We start from the raw sequence: 17,368 nt of genomic DNA, 5'->3' as shown, positions 1-17,368 counted from the left end.
ATAACGTGGAAAAGTACTAGCTCAAGTGGTTGAGAGTACTTGATTGTGTTGAGAGGACTTGAGTTCGAGTTTTATGTATGCCATTGTATGTTATTTACATTATTATTATTGTTTTAGTAATGTGCTGGACCATGAGGAGGGATAAAATAATCCTATATTTATAAGAATTATTACAAAACATGAATTGGTTAAATGGTTGTGCATTGATCTGGACATTGGCATGGTTATGGGTTCAAACCTTGGTAGTTTCACATTAAACTTTATTTTTGCTAGAATTAGTTTTGGCATGAATATGAAAAGCCAGAAACCCTAGCAGCCAAGGGAGGGCTGGAAAACCATCCTAAGACAACCAATGAATGACCATTAAGCTAAGTTAAATGCTAAATTTAGTTTTAGGAACATAAACCTTCATTAACAGCTAATTAAGTGACCAATTGAAGAAGAAAGAGAGAGTTTTTGGTGCTGCCAAAGGAAAGGGTTGTAAGGGGAGAGTATTCTGGATTTTTGGAGAGGATAACAAGGATTGGAAGCAAGCTTGGAAGGAGACAAGGGCTGAATTATTTTGTGGTGCACAAGAGCTTCAAAGACATTTCCAAAATTTAAGCAAAGGAACCCAGGTTAGGGGAGCTTTACGCGTTATTTTGTGTTTAAGTCTGAATTGTATGATAAATATAACATGAATATGCATGGAATTCTTCTATTCTGTTTAAACTCGTGTTTCTGGAAATTTCCAGAAACTGCCTGGCGGGCGATGAATTATCGCCATGCAACTCATCCTTTTCTAAGCAAATTCTGGGTTCTTGTAGAGGAACTGGCTGGCGGCACAACCCTAACCGCCAGGCGACGCGAACCAATTTTGGTTCAATTTTGATGTTTTTGGGATTCTGGAACAATTTTAACTGAGGAAAAAATGGAATTCGTATATGTATTGATTGTTGAGGATCAAGAATCATTGTAATTACGTTGTAATTGGATATTAATTAGGGAAAATTGTATGAATGTGAATGTTAGGGTTGATTATTGGGGATTCTCAAGGTTTGACGAAATTAATTGGTAATTGTTAATGAAATATCGTATATTGGAAATTTAGGAATGGACCGTGACTCTAAATAGGTGAGTTCAGCCTATTGGGTCATAATTTCGATTAAAACCAGAATTTTTGGTGTTGTTAAGATTCGCAAGTGCAAGGAGAGGTTTTGAGTTTCTGGGCTTGTAGGAATCGCCTGGCGGCACCCAGCTTGCCGTCAGGTGCTATACCAGAGCTGTGGGCTTTATGGGTTTTGAGGTACTGTGGTGGTTGAAACTAATCAGGGTCTTGTGAAATATGATTGTAGGATCTAGGGGTATTATAAGGACAACCTAAGTTGAAAAATTGTGATAAATGTTAATACGGTTTAATGGTGATATTGGTAATTGAAGGACTTTAAGTAATGAGGAATTGTAACTATGGGGGATTGGTTAGATAAAATAAGTAAATCCTTGTAATGGACTGGTTATGTGAGAGGTAAGAATTCAAGAATATATATATATATATATATATATATATATATATATATATATATATATATATATATATATATATATATATATATATATAAGAGATTAGATGGATAAGCTTGAATTTGTTAAGCCATGGGATAGGCCAAAGTTTCGAGATAAACAAGATCATATTATGAGTGGTACTAGTAGTGTTCTTAATTAACTGTGGTGTTGGGTTTATATCATTGGTATAAAGCATGAAATTAATTTAAGGTTATGTGTGGCTAAGGATCTTAATGCAATATTTTGATTGAGAAATTCTTGAGGTTGTAATTATGATGGTGGTAATGTATTAGGAACTCTTATGAAGAAAAAATATGGTAATTGGGCTTGTTGAGTGACTATGTGAGTAAGGATGAGAACTAATGGTGCCTGAATCCAAACCAACACCACTACTACGCAAGTACTAGTGTGGCACCTGGCGATAACGCTGATTCCAATGGGTAACAGGGAAGTGTGGCACCTGGCGGTGAAAGCAGTCCCGCTAGGCGATACCTACAGAGGCAGGGTGTGCAAAGGCGCTTAGCGCTTGGCGGTACGCGTCCCCCGCCAGGCGATTTGGAAGCATGTTTCGCCTGGCGGTTCAAGAGCAGCGCCATGCGATAATGCAGAGATCATGCCTCTGGTTTGCTTGATTTAAGTGTGCGTGGTCTACAAGGCTTTGGTGATACTTCAAAGGTCGGCTTGCTGGTGTTCCTTGAGTTATGGCTCAGAACGTATCCCTTGAGTGGTGGCTCTGGATAGAGGTTAAGCACGTGACATTCCTTGAGTTATGGCTCGGAATGACATCTCTTGAGTTATGGCTCGGGATGGCGGATGAACACGAGGAACTCTTGAGTTGTTGCTTAGGTTGACGAGTGTTGCCGGTGTGAGTGTGCACGTTGTGGCGTGTACAAATGAGTCCAGTTAGATTGCCCTCCTCAGTATTAAGCTGACGAGTTTGGTAGTCTTGGGACGTTACGAATGTTATTCGTATTGGGAACTCCACCTGACGTTACGGTGTGTGATCCGTAACATGGTTTCCCGCACGTGCTCTACCAGATGTGGCTGGTAGGTGTGGCAGCAAGACATCTTGAGGACTCATCAGAAGACGTAAAACACGGTTGACATGGTGGTGACCATGTGTGTGACATCAAAGGTCATGGGTTCCTTTGGTATATTTGCATTGGATTTATAAATGTTATATATATGAATTGTTTGATATTAAAACACCCTATCTGCTTGAGTTTGATAATGATCGTGTACGTGGTACACGAAAGTAGATGATGTTGCAGGTGGATCTGGTGAGACTTAGAGACAAAGCATGGGCTAGCATGGGAGATTTTTATAGAGTTGTTTTTATTATGGATTTTACATATTGTAACCTTTGGTTTATGAACACAGATTTATTTTATAATTGAGTTTATAAGGTTAATTTGAGATACTTTATAAATGAAATAAAGTTTTAAATTTCCCGCGTTTTGGGAAATGAAGTTTCATTAATTGACGATTAACTACTATTTATTTATTTTATTATTTAAATCTGTAATGTCCGGTCGGGATGTTACGCTCAGGATAGTCCCACATCATAAGTTCCCTTCAATACACTTGGTCTCATCCTAGATTAGCATTTTCTCTTGGAAATAGCTAATTTGACAACCCAAACACCAGAAACCTTTACACATATACATGCATTGTCAAACATATTGTAATACATTCATAATCACAATAGGAAGCACACAAGGAAAACCATTTAGCAAGATATAAGTCCTTCTTTCATATAAGATAAATGTCATAAGTAAAATCACCTTAGTGCATCAAAGTAATTCAAGCAAATAGATCCTAAGGAACTATTTAATCATACAAATCATACTCATTCTCCAAATTTTCTACTATAACACTGTTTGCACAAATTTCATAATACTAACAATAACGACCATAAATCAATTTATCCCATCCAACAGTTTCACCCACACTTTATAATTACAAAGCTCATATCAAATTCTCTTCTTTGTACAACGGTCTTAACTTTCTCTACACAAAAGAAAATCATCAGCACAATAGACATCATTCATTATAATTTCGTTTCTCTTAGAACATTTCTCTAGCTTTAGCAACAGACAATAATCAAACCCCTATTTTATATTTCAACAGTAAAACATTAAATTTACAAAGAAATTAGCTTCCCTTATATATGGCTTCTATCATTGCTTTCTCCTTACACAGTTTCACCACTTATAACTGTTTTATCAAAAGATAATATTGGTTGGGGTATATGGTATAACTCTTCTCGGTGATTACTTTTATAGTGTTGAGTCTTCAAGAAAACAAAAACGATCAATTTTTTTGAGAGGTAAAAGAACGTTGAGAGAAACTAACTTTTTGGGAGTAAAATGTTTTTGTAAGTGATTTCTTACTTCGTAGAACCCATATAAATTGTCTTACAATAATAAAATGCATATATGAAATATCATAATATTATAATATATTTTTGTATATTCAAATTTTTTAACATCTATCTCTAGGTTCTCACACTAACATAAATTGTCTTACAATAATAAAATGCATATATAGAAATATCATAATATTATAATATAATTTTGTATATTCAAATTTTTTAACATCTATCTCTAGGTTCTCACACCGACGTTTAATGCATAAATGAAGCATTCTGAAAATCATTTTCTTATACTAAAACCTATTTCAATTACAAACGATAATTATTAACAAATTTATAGATTAATAATTTTTAATGACTGTAAGTCATATTTATAAATAAATATAGTGCACATAAAAATGAACGTAACACTAATCAAATTCATTTTTTTCTAAACCATTATAAAAAACTTTTAAATTTTAATCAATTTTAAGAAAAAAAAAATCGTTAATTATTATAATGATCAATTTAAAAATAAAAGGATATTATATTAAAAATAATATATATATATATATAAATTAATTAATGGCTTATACTATTTTTGTTTTGTAATTAATAAATAAAAGTAATTTTTTGAATTAAAAAAAAACAACATTCTATTTTATCAAAACATCTGAAAATATGAAAACTTAGGAACATTGCGCATCCGGGGAATCAAACCCCGGTCAGTACCGTGGGAGGGTACTATGATACCACTACACCAGATGCGCAATCACGGGTCCGAGAACTATATGTCTTTTATTTAACAACTACGGCTTTAGAAATTATTTGGGATAAATGCATAAGGCTATTATGGATAACAAAAGCTCTATTGGGAATGATAGAGTGATTGAAATATCAGTAATCTAACTGCTATGATATCTTACCATTCTTAATTATCTAAAATATAAGAAAATAATGACCTCTCTATATTATCCAAATATTCCAACTTAAATGATTGTTAATTGTCCAATTTTCAGGTTTTTTAGTAACTTTCTCTTCTCTTAAAGATGGCCCGTGATATGCTATTACTATTTCACTGTTGGACTAATTTAACCCTGTTATCAAACAACTATTTCGTTTAATTGTTTGCTCATAAATGTAATATCCACTTTCCCCCTTGTTTGAGTATTTGTTGGAGGGATTACTGTGCATGATTTGATTGATGTTGCATGCATTAATGATCTGAGCTCAGTTACTTCGGGATGATTCCGTGTTCTGCATTTTAAATATGGTTTCAGTTGGATGCTTCCATTCTTCTGCATTTCTTCTTCTCTGTCCCCCAGTTTCTTAAGGTATTCTATTTCTTTGGTTTTTGTGTTTGAGTGTTTGGTGTTTGTGTTTTATGAGTTTCGTTCGTTGGTTTGATTTAATCAGTATTCTAAAATATATGGTTTGATTCTTCTGCATTTCTTCTTCTTCGTTCCGCCAATTTCTAAATGTATACCATTTCTTTGGTTTTTGGGTTTGAGTTTTTGGTGTTTGTGTTTTCTGAGTTTCGTTCGTAGGTTTTATTTAATATGTATTCTGAAATATATGTTCCATTCTTCTGCATTTCTTCTTCTTCGTTCCTCCAGTTTCTGAACGTAGACTGTTTGGTGTATGGTATGTACATATAATGTTGTTTTTTGGAAGTTACCCTGTAAAGATTATGATTTTAATGACCTGTTATTATTGCTTTTAGATATTATTGGAGTGGTGGATAACGTGAGGTGTAATCCTCAGTCGAAGAATGTTGTGTTTCATATAAGGGATTTCAGGTTAGTAATAATTTAGTATGTTTTTTTTTTGTTTGCATTTATGACTTCATATTTTTAAACCATGGTGGTGTCCTTTACCGTTCTGCTGTCATTAGGTGTACGTTGTGGGATTCATATTACTTCAAATTTATGAGTAATTGGAGGGGTGACCCAGATTCCTATATTCTCGTCGTTATGTTGACGTAGGCTAAGATTAAGCCGTGTTCAGTTTTGTCCATTTAATTTCAGTGTTTGTTTGTTTTTTTTTGCTGATTTTGCCATTAATTTAGGACGGTGGCCAGTGTCAATATCAAATTCCTGGAATGGTTCAAAGCTGTTAATGGGCAAAGAATGTGCTGAATTAGTTCGATTCAAGGAGCCATGGATAGTGTATGTGTTGCTGTAATTTTAAGATTCTATGACATTGTTTAACATATATTGTATGATAATGACTTAAATATTCCACTTATAGACGTTTTGGCAATGAAGTTAATTCGAGTCAAGAATGTAGCCAATTGAATTCACCGTCCCAGTATAGTGAACATGAGAAATTTATGTATAAAGCAGTTGTCCGTACGATATCTGAAATCACATGTATGAAAGAGGTAATGAGTAAGTTATTATTGGTTTTGTTACATGTTTATTGAATTTATATTTTTGTATTGTGATAACTTTGTTTTTGTTTGATATAGGAACAATATTGTGTTACGGTTGTAAATACTGTGAGGTTTAATATAGGTAATGATGGATGGTGTTATCCAGTATGCAATAGCGGCAAGAAGAAGACTGATGAAGTAGGTCCTTTTAAGTGTGTTCTCTGTGGGTTTGATAATGAAAAACATGGAATTAGGTTTGTATTTTTATTTTAGATATTGTTCATGTTTAGAAGCAGTAACATGGTATTAGATAACTAAAACCCTTTGTTGTAGGTATAAGTTGGAATTGCAGGTCACAAATAGAGACAATTACACCAATTTTGTTTTATGGGATCAAGACTACAATAACTTGATTGGTGTATCAACTGTTGAATTGATGAATAAAATGATTGAGGTGATATTACTATGTTTGTCAATTACTTTAACTAAGTGAAAGTGTAAATTTTGTTTTTTAAGGATGGTGAGGATGATCCCAAATGTTTTCCAAAGGATTTAGATGTTTTTCTAGAATGTACTCTTGCTTTAAGGTTAGAGTTCAACCAAATAACAAATCTTCATCTGTCATGAAAGCTTCAAACAATCTTGAAACTATTACTTCTATTAGAAGTAAACTTGAGACAAAGATGGTAACTCATTTATTTAAGGTGTTTAAGTTCTTATACTGTAGCCAAAACAATTTTATGAAAATGAAATATATTTAATAACATAATTATTTTATTGTGAGTCATACGTAGATTAAAGACTCCAATTGGTGAAGGTACATGTGATTCCAGTACTGAAGCAAACTCTAAAGGCGGACCCGAAAGAGAAGAGGTCATGTTCTTGATTTCTCTTTAATTGGTTTTCTTTTTCATGGATTTCATGATGTAATAACTTAGATTTAAATGTGCAGGTTATCAAATCTTTTGGCAGAGGTATATCTGATTCTAATAATGAAGCTGAAACAATTTCTCAGGCAGAATTGGTAAGATTCATTTGGAATTATGTTAGTAGTTAATTTGTTTATTAAATTATGTATTAACTACTTTTACTCAAATGACAGGGTAAAGGATCCAAACCCACAAGTATATGTGGTTCCAGTAACCAATCTAAAACAATTGGGTTGATTAAAAGTGCACCTCATGGAATTAAGGTATATGTAATATGATCTATTTTGTAGTTTATGATTCAAAATTTTGACAGTGTACTTTTGCCTAAATGACAACCTAAAGATTGTAGCCCCAAAGGTATATGTGGTCCCAATACCCAATCTCAAACAGTTGGTTTGACTATAAGTGGTGCTCATACGAAAAAGGTATCTGTAATTTTAACTATTTTTGTACTTCTTTCATAATACTAAATTTATTGGAAGTTGCTTGAATGGAATTGATAGATTCAAGAATCAAGTCCCACAATTATATGTGGTTCCACAAACCAATCTAAATCATCTGGTGGTTCCACAAACAAATCAAAGTCTGGTGGTTCCACTAAAAGTGCACCCGATACAGGAAAGGTATATAGAATTCAAACTATTTGTATACTTAACTTTTGATACTACTTTTGTGATGAAGTAAGCAATTTATGTTTAAAATCCACAGATTAAAGAAATCAGTGGTAAGGCAAGTTGTGATGAAAATACGGAAGCTGATATTTGCATGGTAATACACAATATATACTTTTGTTAGTATCGAATCTTTTGTAATTCACAAAATAAATGTCATAAAGAAAACTATTTCAAATGTTACAGTTGATTTTGAGTGGTTCCGCAAATCATGATCCTTGTATTGATTTATGTGTTACCCTTACCAAGGAATTGTTGTTCGACTTTGAAGTTGATTGCGACCATCTAGATGATATACCAAGTGTAGAATTTTCTAGGACCAAAACTAAAAAGCGAATGAAACAGGAGAAGTAGTAATGTGGACCACTCATCTTTATAATTAGTAATATATATATATATACATACATATATATATATATATATATATATATATATATATATATATATATATATATATATATATATTGAAGTTGTAGTGTCAAAGTTGGTGATGGTGTGTTGTATTTTGGAAGGCATAACGATATTAATGGTTTTGTGGTACATTTGGATTTGGTTGTAGTTGGTTATCTTACATAGACAATGGTTGTAATTTTTGATCCACCAACTATGTTTATGAAACATTACTTTATGAAATATTATTAGTTAAATGTAATTATTTATTAATATGTATATTTGTTCTACAATTGCCCATAAATATTCTAACTACCATATATATTTTAACTGTTATTTTTGGAAATGCGTTGAAATTATTTCGTGCCACATTAAATTTCATACTGTATGAACTTAGTGTGTATATATAAGATTGGATTGTTGGTGTAGAAGGTTGAACTATGGTTATAATATCATTGTATGCATAACTATGCATAAAGTTTTCATAATACTTTTTACTCTAATTTTTGTTAAGGGTAGAGCATTAGGAGTTAAAGAGATACAAAATATAAGCATAAGCAACGTTATTACAAGGATAATTAGTGATAAATAATAATTAACGATAATATATATATATATATATATATATATATATATATATATATATATATATATATATATATATATATATATCAAAAAGATTGTTGTTCTTTGTACAAACTTACAAAATACAAATGTAGTTGATTGTGGCGACAAAGTAAATGACGAAGCACAAGGACTATACTTTTATCTCCATTACATAGATAAACATGGATAGTTCCTTATCTACACCAAGTCTGATTATGGTTCCTTCCTTTAATCCGTTCTACTTGCAGAATTCTTTCCACCCACAACTTAAGTAGCATTCTTTGTTCCTTCTTCCAGACCGTCGAATTGTACAAGGCCAACAATCACTTTCAACATTAACCAATAAGTAGAGTGTCCTTTTTTTAACAAAAGCTTTTGCTGCAAATTCGGATTCCAAGTACTGAAAAAATATACAAATTCATAGTAATAATTAGAACAGAAGAAAAAATATTGCACTATAACATCCAAGTTTAAGAATCAGATACCAGTGAAGATGATTTTGCATCATTTGCATATAAGCATTTGGCCATTGAATGGTAAAAATCTACAGGGTCATAACCTCTGAGACTTAAATAATCATTACTATTGCTGACTAATTCAGGAGAATATTCAATCTCAATCCCCTGAGAAGAAAAAAGCTTAAATAAAAACGTATTTTGGTCAACATAATTCATATGTATAATTTTGTTTTCCTTGAGAGTGTAGTATTGAGTCATCTCTAAGACCCCTATATATAGGATTAAGTCTCCATTCTGCAACCTGTGGATACCAATATCATGTTTCTTCTGACAAGGATCAATAAGGTGAATCTTGTCAAAGTTTAATTCATGTCCCCAAAAAATAACAAATGCATCATCCAATCGAATGTATCTCTGCATCAATTTAAAAATTGATATTAATGAAATTAAATTTAATAAGCCAAACACGAGATTATGAATCTTAAAATAATACCTCAAAGACCAATAGTTCGGATTTAAAGCAAGTGAAAAACCTCGAAGAAAACAAAGGTCGTTAGGGATTAAGAACCAGTTTGTAAGCAGGATAGTCTATTTCTTTCATAGACAAACTGAAAATGCGAATCTGAAATTAACAATGTCCACAATATAGGGTCCCTAACTAGTATAGATAATCCAATTTATAAAAAATTTAAATTTCACGTGCTATATGAAAGCTTCAGTTTTGCATGAAACACTCTTCAAATTCAACCATAACATAGTTTCCTACCGGATCACGAAAGTAGTTTGGACCCATCTCCATTTGTTGTCCCCAGTAATGAAAGAAAGTTTCATCAAACTGAACGAACTTCTACACAACAATCTCAAAATGGAAGAAAGTCATATTTTTGATTCATGTTTACAAACAACAAAACTATTACATATACCGAGCAACAAGTTTTTTACAAAAACAAGTAACTATTTATGGTCCAGAAGTTGAAAACTTGATGAAAGGTTGAATCTTTACCAAGAACCGAACGATGAGTGTTAAGAAAGATGAAATCATAACTTTATAACTTACCCATGTTGGAGATACAAAGGAGATTGAACTCTGGAACCAATTTTTAAAGGAATAGCATTTTGCAGAATCGTTTTCGTTGGCCTCAGAATTCTTCATTGCAGAAAATTTGGATGGTGAAGTTCCAAAGATATTTACACAAGTGAAAAGTTATCAGTATATATAATTGTGAAACAACTCAAGACTCCTCGAATGGAAGGTTCTACATTAACCATCATTATTTTAATATTTAACTTAATTATAAAAAAAATTAAAGAAATAAAACCTTCATTAATGGATGTAGACATTTGGATGATTGAAGTACATTCCATAATTACTTTTAGAGGTACAACTGCCCCATGCTATACAATCAATCATTTCCATAATAAAGGATTAAATCAAATAAACTAAATAAATAAAATTAATTTGGTGCGCAATTTACATATTTCCAGGACGAAAAGCTTATTTAGGATATTTTGTTTCAAAGCTTCAAGTATAAGAAAAACTTAAACTTTGAAGAATATGTATATATCAGACAATGTAAAGGAAGACCAAGGCTAGAAATGAAGTAAATGAAGTAAATGAAGTTTCAGGTACAATAAACAAATTTTCTTCAGTGCAAATGGATTCCAGCTTCAATAACAATGGATTACATACTATTTTTAATATTTTTGTTTTTCTTCGAACATCTAGTTTGATATTATTTTATTTTTTATTTCTACATAATTGTTACTTACTATTTGGTAGTAATAAAGAATCTAAATTTGGTAAGGAGAAATTTTTAAATCGTAAATTTAAACCTTGAATGTGTTTTAGTTTGAAAGATTGATATGGAATGTAAATGTCTACAATGCTTTTATTTTAGTAACAATATTTTTTCTCATAATTGGCAAGACGTCTAATCCAATCACGGAGTCCAATGTAGCTTGCGCAAATGCAAGACTAAAAAGAAAGTTGATGCTAAAAGAAAAGAAAATAAAATGTACAGAAAAGAGTCATAAAGTCCTACTTGATGAAGACTACCAACGGAAAATAAATTGCATACCACTCTCTGATATAACAATGATGGATTTCCTGAATCGCGAGATTCAAATAAATAATGATATCACAGGGAATTATAATGTTCAACCACCTCAACAGAAAACTAATGCAATGAAGTGAATATTCCTTAATGAGAGTTTTCATCGTCAAAATCTACTACAGAAATTTCAAGTTGCAACAGAGTTCTCATTGGAGTTTCATCAAAGTTCAATAGGTCAATCATCATCCCAGCCAGTACTAAAAGATGTTGCAGTACATCAAAGTACAACTCCACCAATTGAAAATATCCTTAGAGGTAGTACTTACTAAATTTGTAGTATATAAGTTATAGATTGTTGAAATAACTACAACATCATTTAGATATACCAATAAGGTTTTCAGATTCACCACCTGATCAGAACGAAGACATGGAAGAGGAATCTATAGCACAAGATGACGAAATTGCACTGTCCATGAATCCGAGATAAGAATTTGTTCAATACTTAAACCTTTTATTCCTTCTATATTGTACTTCATTTAGTAAGCATATATTTTATTATACATAGTCTATGCAGACATTGGAGATCCAGTATTCATATGCAAGGAATGTAAGGCCTATATGTGGTACGAGGAAAGGATTAAGAAGAACAGAAGATGTGTGAATCTGACTTTCCATTTGTGTTACGGTAATGGTAAAGTTCAACTACCAATTCTAAAAGAGCCACCAATTGTTTTGCAACGCCTGTTATTTGACAATGAATCGAAAAAGAGCAAAAACTATCAAAATCATATTAGAACATACAATATGATGTTTGCGTTTACATCACCTAGAGCAAACGTTGACAAAACTTTTAACAATGGAAAAGGACCGCCTAATTTACGAATCCAAGGTGAATCTTGTCATAGAATAGGGAGCCTTTTACCAGTACCCGGTGGGCTTCCAAAGTTTGCCTAACTATATATTTACGACACCGAAAATGAAGTTCAAAATAGAATGAAGTCTTTAAGGTACATGAATGTTTCTTCCATTGAATGTAAATGAAACAACACAAGTACTTATTTAACCTCTTACTATTGCCAGAAATAAGGATAATATTGATTTGGAAATTGTGAGCAAATTAAAGAAGATGCTGGATGATTGCAATGTTCATGCCAAATCATTTAGATTGGCAAGGGTCAAATATAGAAACTAACCATTTGATGACTTGAAATTGAGACTTATTGCAGACAGGACAAAAGATGGATGGATATACAATGTTCCCAATGTTTCAGAAGTTACAGCCCTTATAGTTGGTGAGGTTGATACGACTTATGGTAGAGACATCATAATGGAAAAACAATCTGGCAAATTACAAAGAATAAATGAATTGCACACAAGCTATCTAGGCTTTCAATATCCTTTACTATTCCCATATGGGGAAGATGGTTATAGACATGATGTGAATCATCGTGATAGACCAGGATTCAACCACAAAAGGAATAAACTGACAATTAGGGAGTGGTTTTATTTTAGGTTACAAACAAGACAGTCAGAAGCACTAACTTTGCTTACATCTAGACGACTTTTTCAGCAATTCATTATCGATGGATATACATGATGGAATCCGAAAGATTGTCATTCATTAAATATAATCAATCTAAGTTAAGGCTTGATAAATATAATAACACATGTAAAGCTTCCAGCACTTCACAAAGTCAAGGATCACAACAAGGAAAGAGGGTTGTTCTTCCTTCATCTTTTATTTGTAGAAGAAGATTTATGGATCAACTGTATTTTGATGGGATGACAATTTGTAGTTATATGGGATTTTCAGATCATTTTATAACTTTCACATGCAATCCTAAATGGCCAGAAATTACTAGAGCATTGATAAAGTTAAAGTTATCATCAACAGATTGTCCGGATATAGTTTCAAGGGTCTTCAAGATTAAGTTTGAACAACTTCTCACAAATCTAACCAAAAATCATTTATTGGGTAGACTATTGCATGTAAGTCATCCCTTTATAATCATAATTATTTAATACTAATATACTAATTGTTTTGTGCTTATTTTGTAGTCATGTATACTATAGAATTTCAGAAGCACGATGATAGAAGACTATCCCTAGATTCCATACAAGAAGAACTTGAAGATGAACATTTACAATTCAAAGGACCTATGACAAGGACAAGGAGCAAGAGATTGAAAAATCACATCTATTCAAGACTCTTGATACTACAAGCAACTGCAAGTGGAAATTCAAAGGATATGAAGATCATGGGTTGGAGCACTTTTGAAGGATAGTTATTAGGAAATTAATTTATATTTTTAAAATTTGGGTTTTCTTTTAGAAAATAAGTTATGTTTTTGGGCTTTGGGCTTTCTTTTATAAATTAGTTTATGTTTTGGTTTGGGCCTTCTTGTAAGGTTCTTAGGTTTTCTTAAACTCATGTGCCTATATATAGAGGTACCAAAAACTATTGTAGACACTTTTAGTCATATATCGAATTTGATTTCATTAAAGAGAGGATTCTCTTTGTTCTTGGCTTAGGCCTCCGGTTCTTATCAAAGATTAACATCTTTGTGGCGAATCTTCACTTGACTTATCAATCTGCTAGATTGTGGCGTCCTCCATCTCTATCTTATTCTGCGTTCTTCTCTGATTTATTCGAGTCGTGCCTCTTGAGGATTCAAATTCAGAAACGATCATACTCTTTCCTGGATAGGATCGTATCATGTGGTCTACCTCATGCACACTTGCTCATCTTTTTGCATCTGAGTAGCAAATACCTAACTCCTGATGATATTAACAAAGTCATTTCTGCTGAAATCCCTTGTCCAATAAATTGTCCAGAATTACATCAATGTGTTCAAGATCACATGATACATGGTCCATGTGGAACTACAAACAGATCATTGCCTTGCATGAAAAATGGAAAATGCTCATGGTTATATCAAAAGATGGATATCCACATTATCGTAGAATGAACGATTCATTAACTGTGACCAAGAACGGTGTTTGCCTTGATAACCGTTCTATGGTTCCTTACAACCGAAAACTGCTTCTAAAGTACCAAGCACATATAAATGTTGACTAGTGTAATCGTAGTACTTCGATCAAGTACTTATTCAAATATATCAACATGGGTTACAACAGAATAATAGCTGCCATAGTTCCACAACAGAATGAAACATATTTGAACAAACAACCAGTAGATGAAATCAAACAATATCTGGACTGCAGATATGTATCTCCCTGCGAGACATGTTGGAGAATATTTTCGTTTCGCATTCATGGACGAAATCCAGCAGTAAAAATGTTATTTTTCCATCTTCTGGGAGAATAAACAGTATACTTTAAGGATGATGATGAAATGTGTGATATCGTGGGAAAAACAACAGTTTTAGAATCAATGTTTATAGGTTGGATGGCAGGTAATAAGAAATATGCAGAAGCTAGAAAATTAACATATGCTGAATTCGTTTCGAAGTTTGTTTATGTTAAGAAAGATAGATGTTGAAAACCAAGGAAAACGGGAAATACTATTTGAAGGCTTATTTGGGTATATATATATATATATATATATATATATATATATATATATATATTAGAACAGTTAATAATGTAACATATTCTACATGTAGAGAAGCTTGCTTAGCTTTAGGTATTTTAACAGATGATACAGAATATGTCGAAGCTATAAAAGAAGCAAAAGATTGGGGTTCCAAACATTATCTTAGAAAATTATTTGTTACTATCATGTTGTCAAATAGCGTTAATCATGCAGAAGATGTATGGAAGAAAACATGGGAGTGGCTGGCAGATGAAATTCTATACTGAGAGAGAAATATTTCCGAAATTGCAGGTTATCTCTATTTAGTTTAAAATTTATGAATTAGATGACCACATAATATGTCTTGCAAACTAACAAGAAACTCTAAAAAATTGTATGCAGATTTAACCATCGAAACAAAAATGCTTTAAAACTTGACTTTGGTGGAGATAGAAAAATTGTTGGAGGCAAATAAAAGAAGTTTAAAATTCTTTCCAACCATGCCATATCCAAATGGTTTTGTTTTACAAAAGTGTGGAAATAGGTTGGTATATGCAGAACTGAATTATAACATTGCTGAGCAACAAGATTTGTTCTAATCCAATTTAAGATCAATGACAAGTTAAGCATTCTTATTCTTTGTTATTGTAGCACTTTAAACCAAAATGACATTATTTAACAACTCTCAATATCAATTCCATTCAGGTGAATAAAACAAAATTTTTGAGAAGATTATTCAGGTGTTATTAATAAACAAATAGGTGTATTCTTTCTCTATGAATATGGTGGAATAGGAAAAACATTCATGTGGAAAACACTGTCAGCAACATTTCGTTGTGAAGGTAAAATTGTACTAACTATTGCTTCAAGTGGAATAGCTTCTCTATTACTACCAGGAGGAAGAACAACACATTCTAAATTTAAGATACCAGTACCAACACTAGATAATTCAGTTTGTAACATTAAACAAGGATCTGAAGCTTCAGAGTTCTTAAAGAAAGCTAAAATTATTATTTGGGATGAAGCTCCAATGGCGCACAAATTTTGTTTTGAAGCTTTAGATAGAACTCTAAATGACATAATGAGTGGTATGAGAAAAGAGAATTCCATTTTTGGAGGAAAAGTGATAGTATTTGAAGGTGACTTTAGGCAAATCCTTCTTATTATACCAGGAGGTACCATATTTGATATTGTAAATTCCAGAATCAATGCATCTTATCTATGTGAAGTTCTGACATTGACAAAAAATATGCGTTTTCTACAACAAGGTTTACAAAGCACTACTGCATGCGAGATTCTAGAATTCTCTGATTGGATTGTTAAAATTGGTGATGGTAAGTTAGAAGAACCAAATGATGGTTTAGTAGAAGTTGAAATACCTAAAGAATTTAACATTTCAGAGTTCAATGATCAAATAGAAGCAATTGTATATACAACATATCCAAATTTAATACACAAGTACACAAAAGAGTCATTTTTGCAGTGCAGAGCAATATTAGCAAGTAGAATTGAGACAATCAATAAAATCAATCAATAGATGTTATCGCTAATTCTAGGTATGTCAATTGATATCATGAATTTAATATAGTTGAACTTGATATATTTCGTATTAATAATATTGTTATTAATATATATATTAATTCTATATAGGGGAAGAAAAAGAATATCTTAGTTCTGATTCAGTGGATGCTTACAACGCTATCACTTTTGAGTTCCTAAATTCACTTACTATGTCTAGACTTGTTAACCATAGAACCAAACTAAAGATTGAAGTACCAATAATGCTTTTGAGGAACTTGGACCAAGCTGAAGGATTATGCAATGGAAGCAGATTAATCGTGACCAGACTTGCAAACCATGTCATAGGTGCTAAGTTGATAATAGGTAACAAAGATGGACAAGAAATTTATATTCCTCGAATGTCAATGTCGCCCTCCCAATCCCCATGGCCATTTAAGCTAATTAGAAAGCAATTTCCCATCATGCTGCTATATGCAATGACAATAAACAAATCTCAAGGGCAGTCACTAGATTTTGTCAGATTGTATTTGCCAACACCCGTATTTAGTAACGGTAAGCTCTACATTGCAGTTTCTAGAGTTCAAAGTAAATCTGGATTAACGATATTAATCCATGACAATGAGAACAAACCTTCTAGCAAAACAACAAATGTTGTTTACAAAGAAGTGTTCCAAAATGTATAGGTTATAATTACAATTACATTTTTTGTTATCAATTTCAAAATATTTTGTCCAATACTGTTTACCAACATCAACGTAGCGTAAAATTTTGAAAATAAAACTAAATTTATAAGTGCAAGAGAGTCACTTACTTTATTTGGAGATGTATCAAACCAGGCAAACCACCTTTCAAAGATCTACCCATGATAAACGTTGAAGATCAGAATGTCAATGTCCAGCAATGAAATATAAATCTTTGCAGTGTTAACTACCAGA

At 32.2% G+C, this 17,368-nt stretch overlaps 1 protein-coding gene and 1 non-coding gene across 2 annotated transcripts; one reads left to right on the top strand and one right to left on the bottom strand.

The window, feature by feature from the left end:
* Positions 1-4,594: 4,594 nt before the first annotated feature.
* Positions 4,595-4,665, bottom strand: TRNAG-CCC (transfer RNA glycine (anticodon CCC)). Its single transcript has one exon. It is a non-coding gene; the product is annotated as a tRNA-Gly (tRNA).
* Positions 4,666-15,717: 11,052 nt separating this feature from the next.
* On the top strand, positions 15,718-17,116 carry LOC114170267 (uncharacterized). Its single transcript, XM_085669319.1, has 2 exons — positions 15,718-16,246; positions 16,563-17,116. The coding sequence occupies exons 1-2, from the start codon at positions 15,718-15,720 to the stop codon at positions 17,114-17,116; spliced, it is 1,083 nt and encodes a 360-aa protein (XP_085525445.1).
* Positions 17,117-17,368: the final 252 nt, after the last annotated feature.

Source organism: Vigna unguiculata, chromosome 11, assembly GCF_037176805.1.
Source record: "Vigna unguiculata cultivar grain cowpea cultivar isolate G323 ecotype 2 chromosome 11, ASM3717680v1, whole genome shotgun sequence".
Classification (NCBI taxonomy): Eukaryota; Viridiplantae; Streptophyta; class Magnoliopsida; order Fabales; family Fabaceae; genus Vigna; species Vigna unguiculata.
This window is presented reverse-complemented; position numbering and strand designations above follow the sequence as displayed.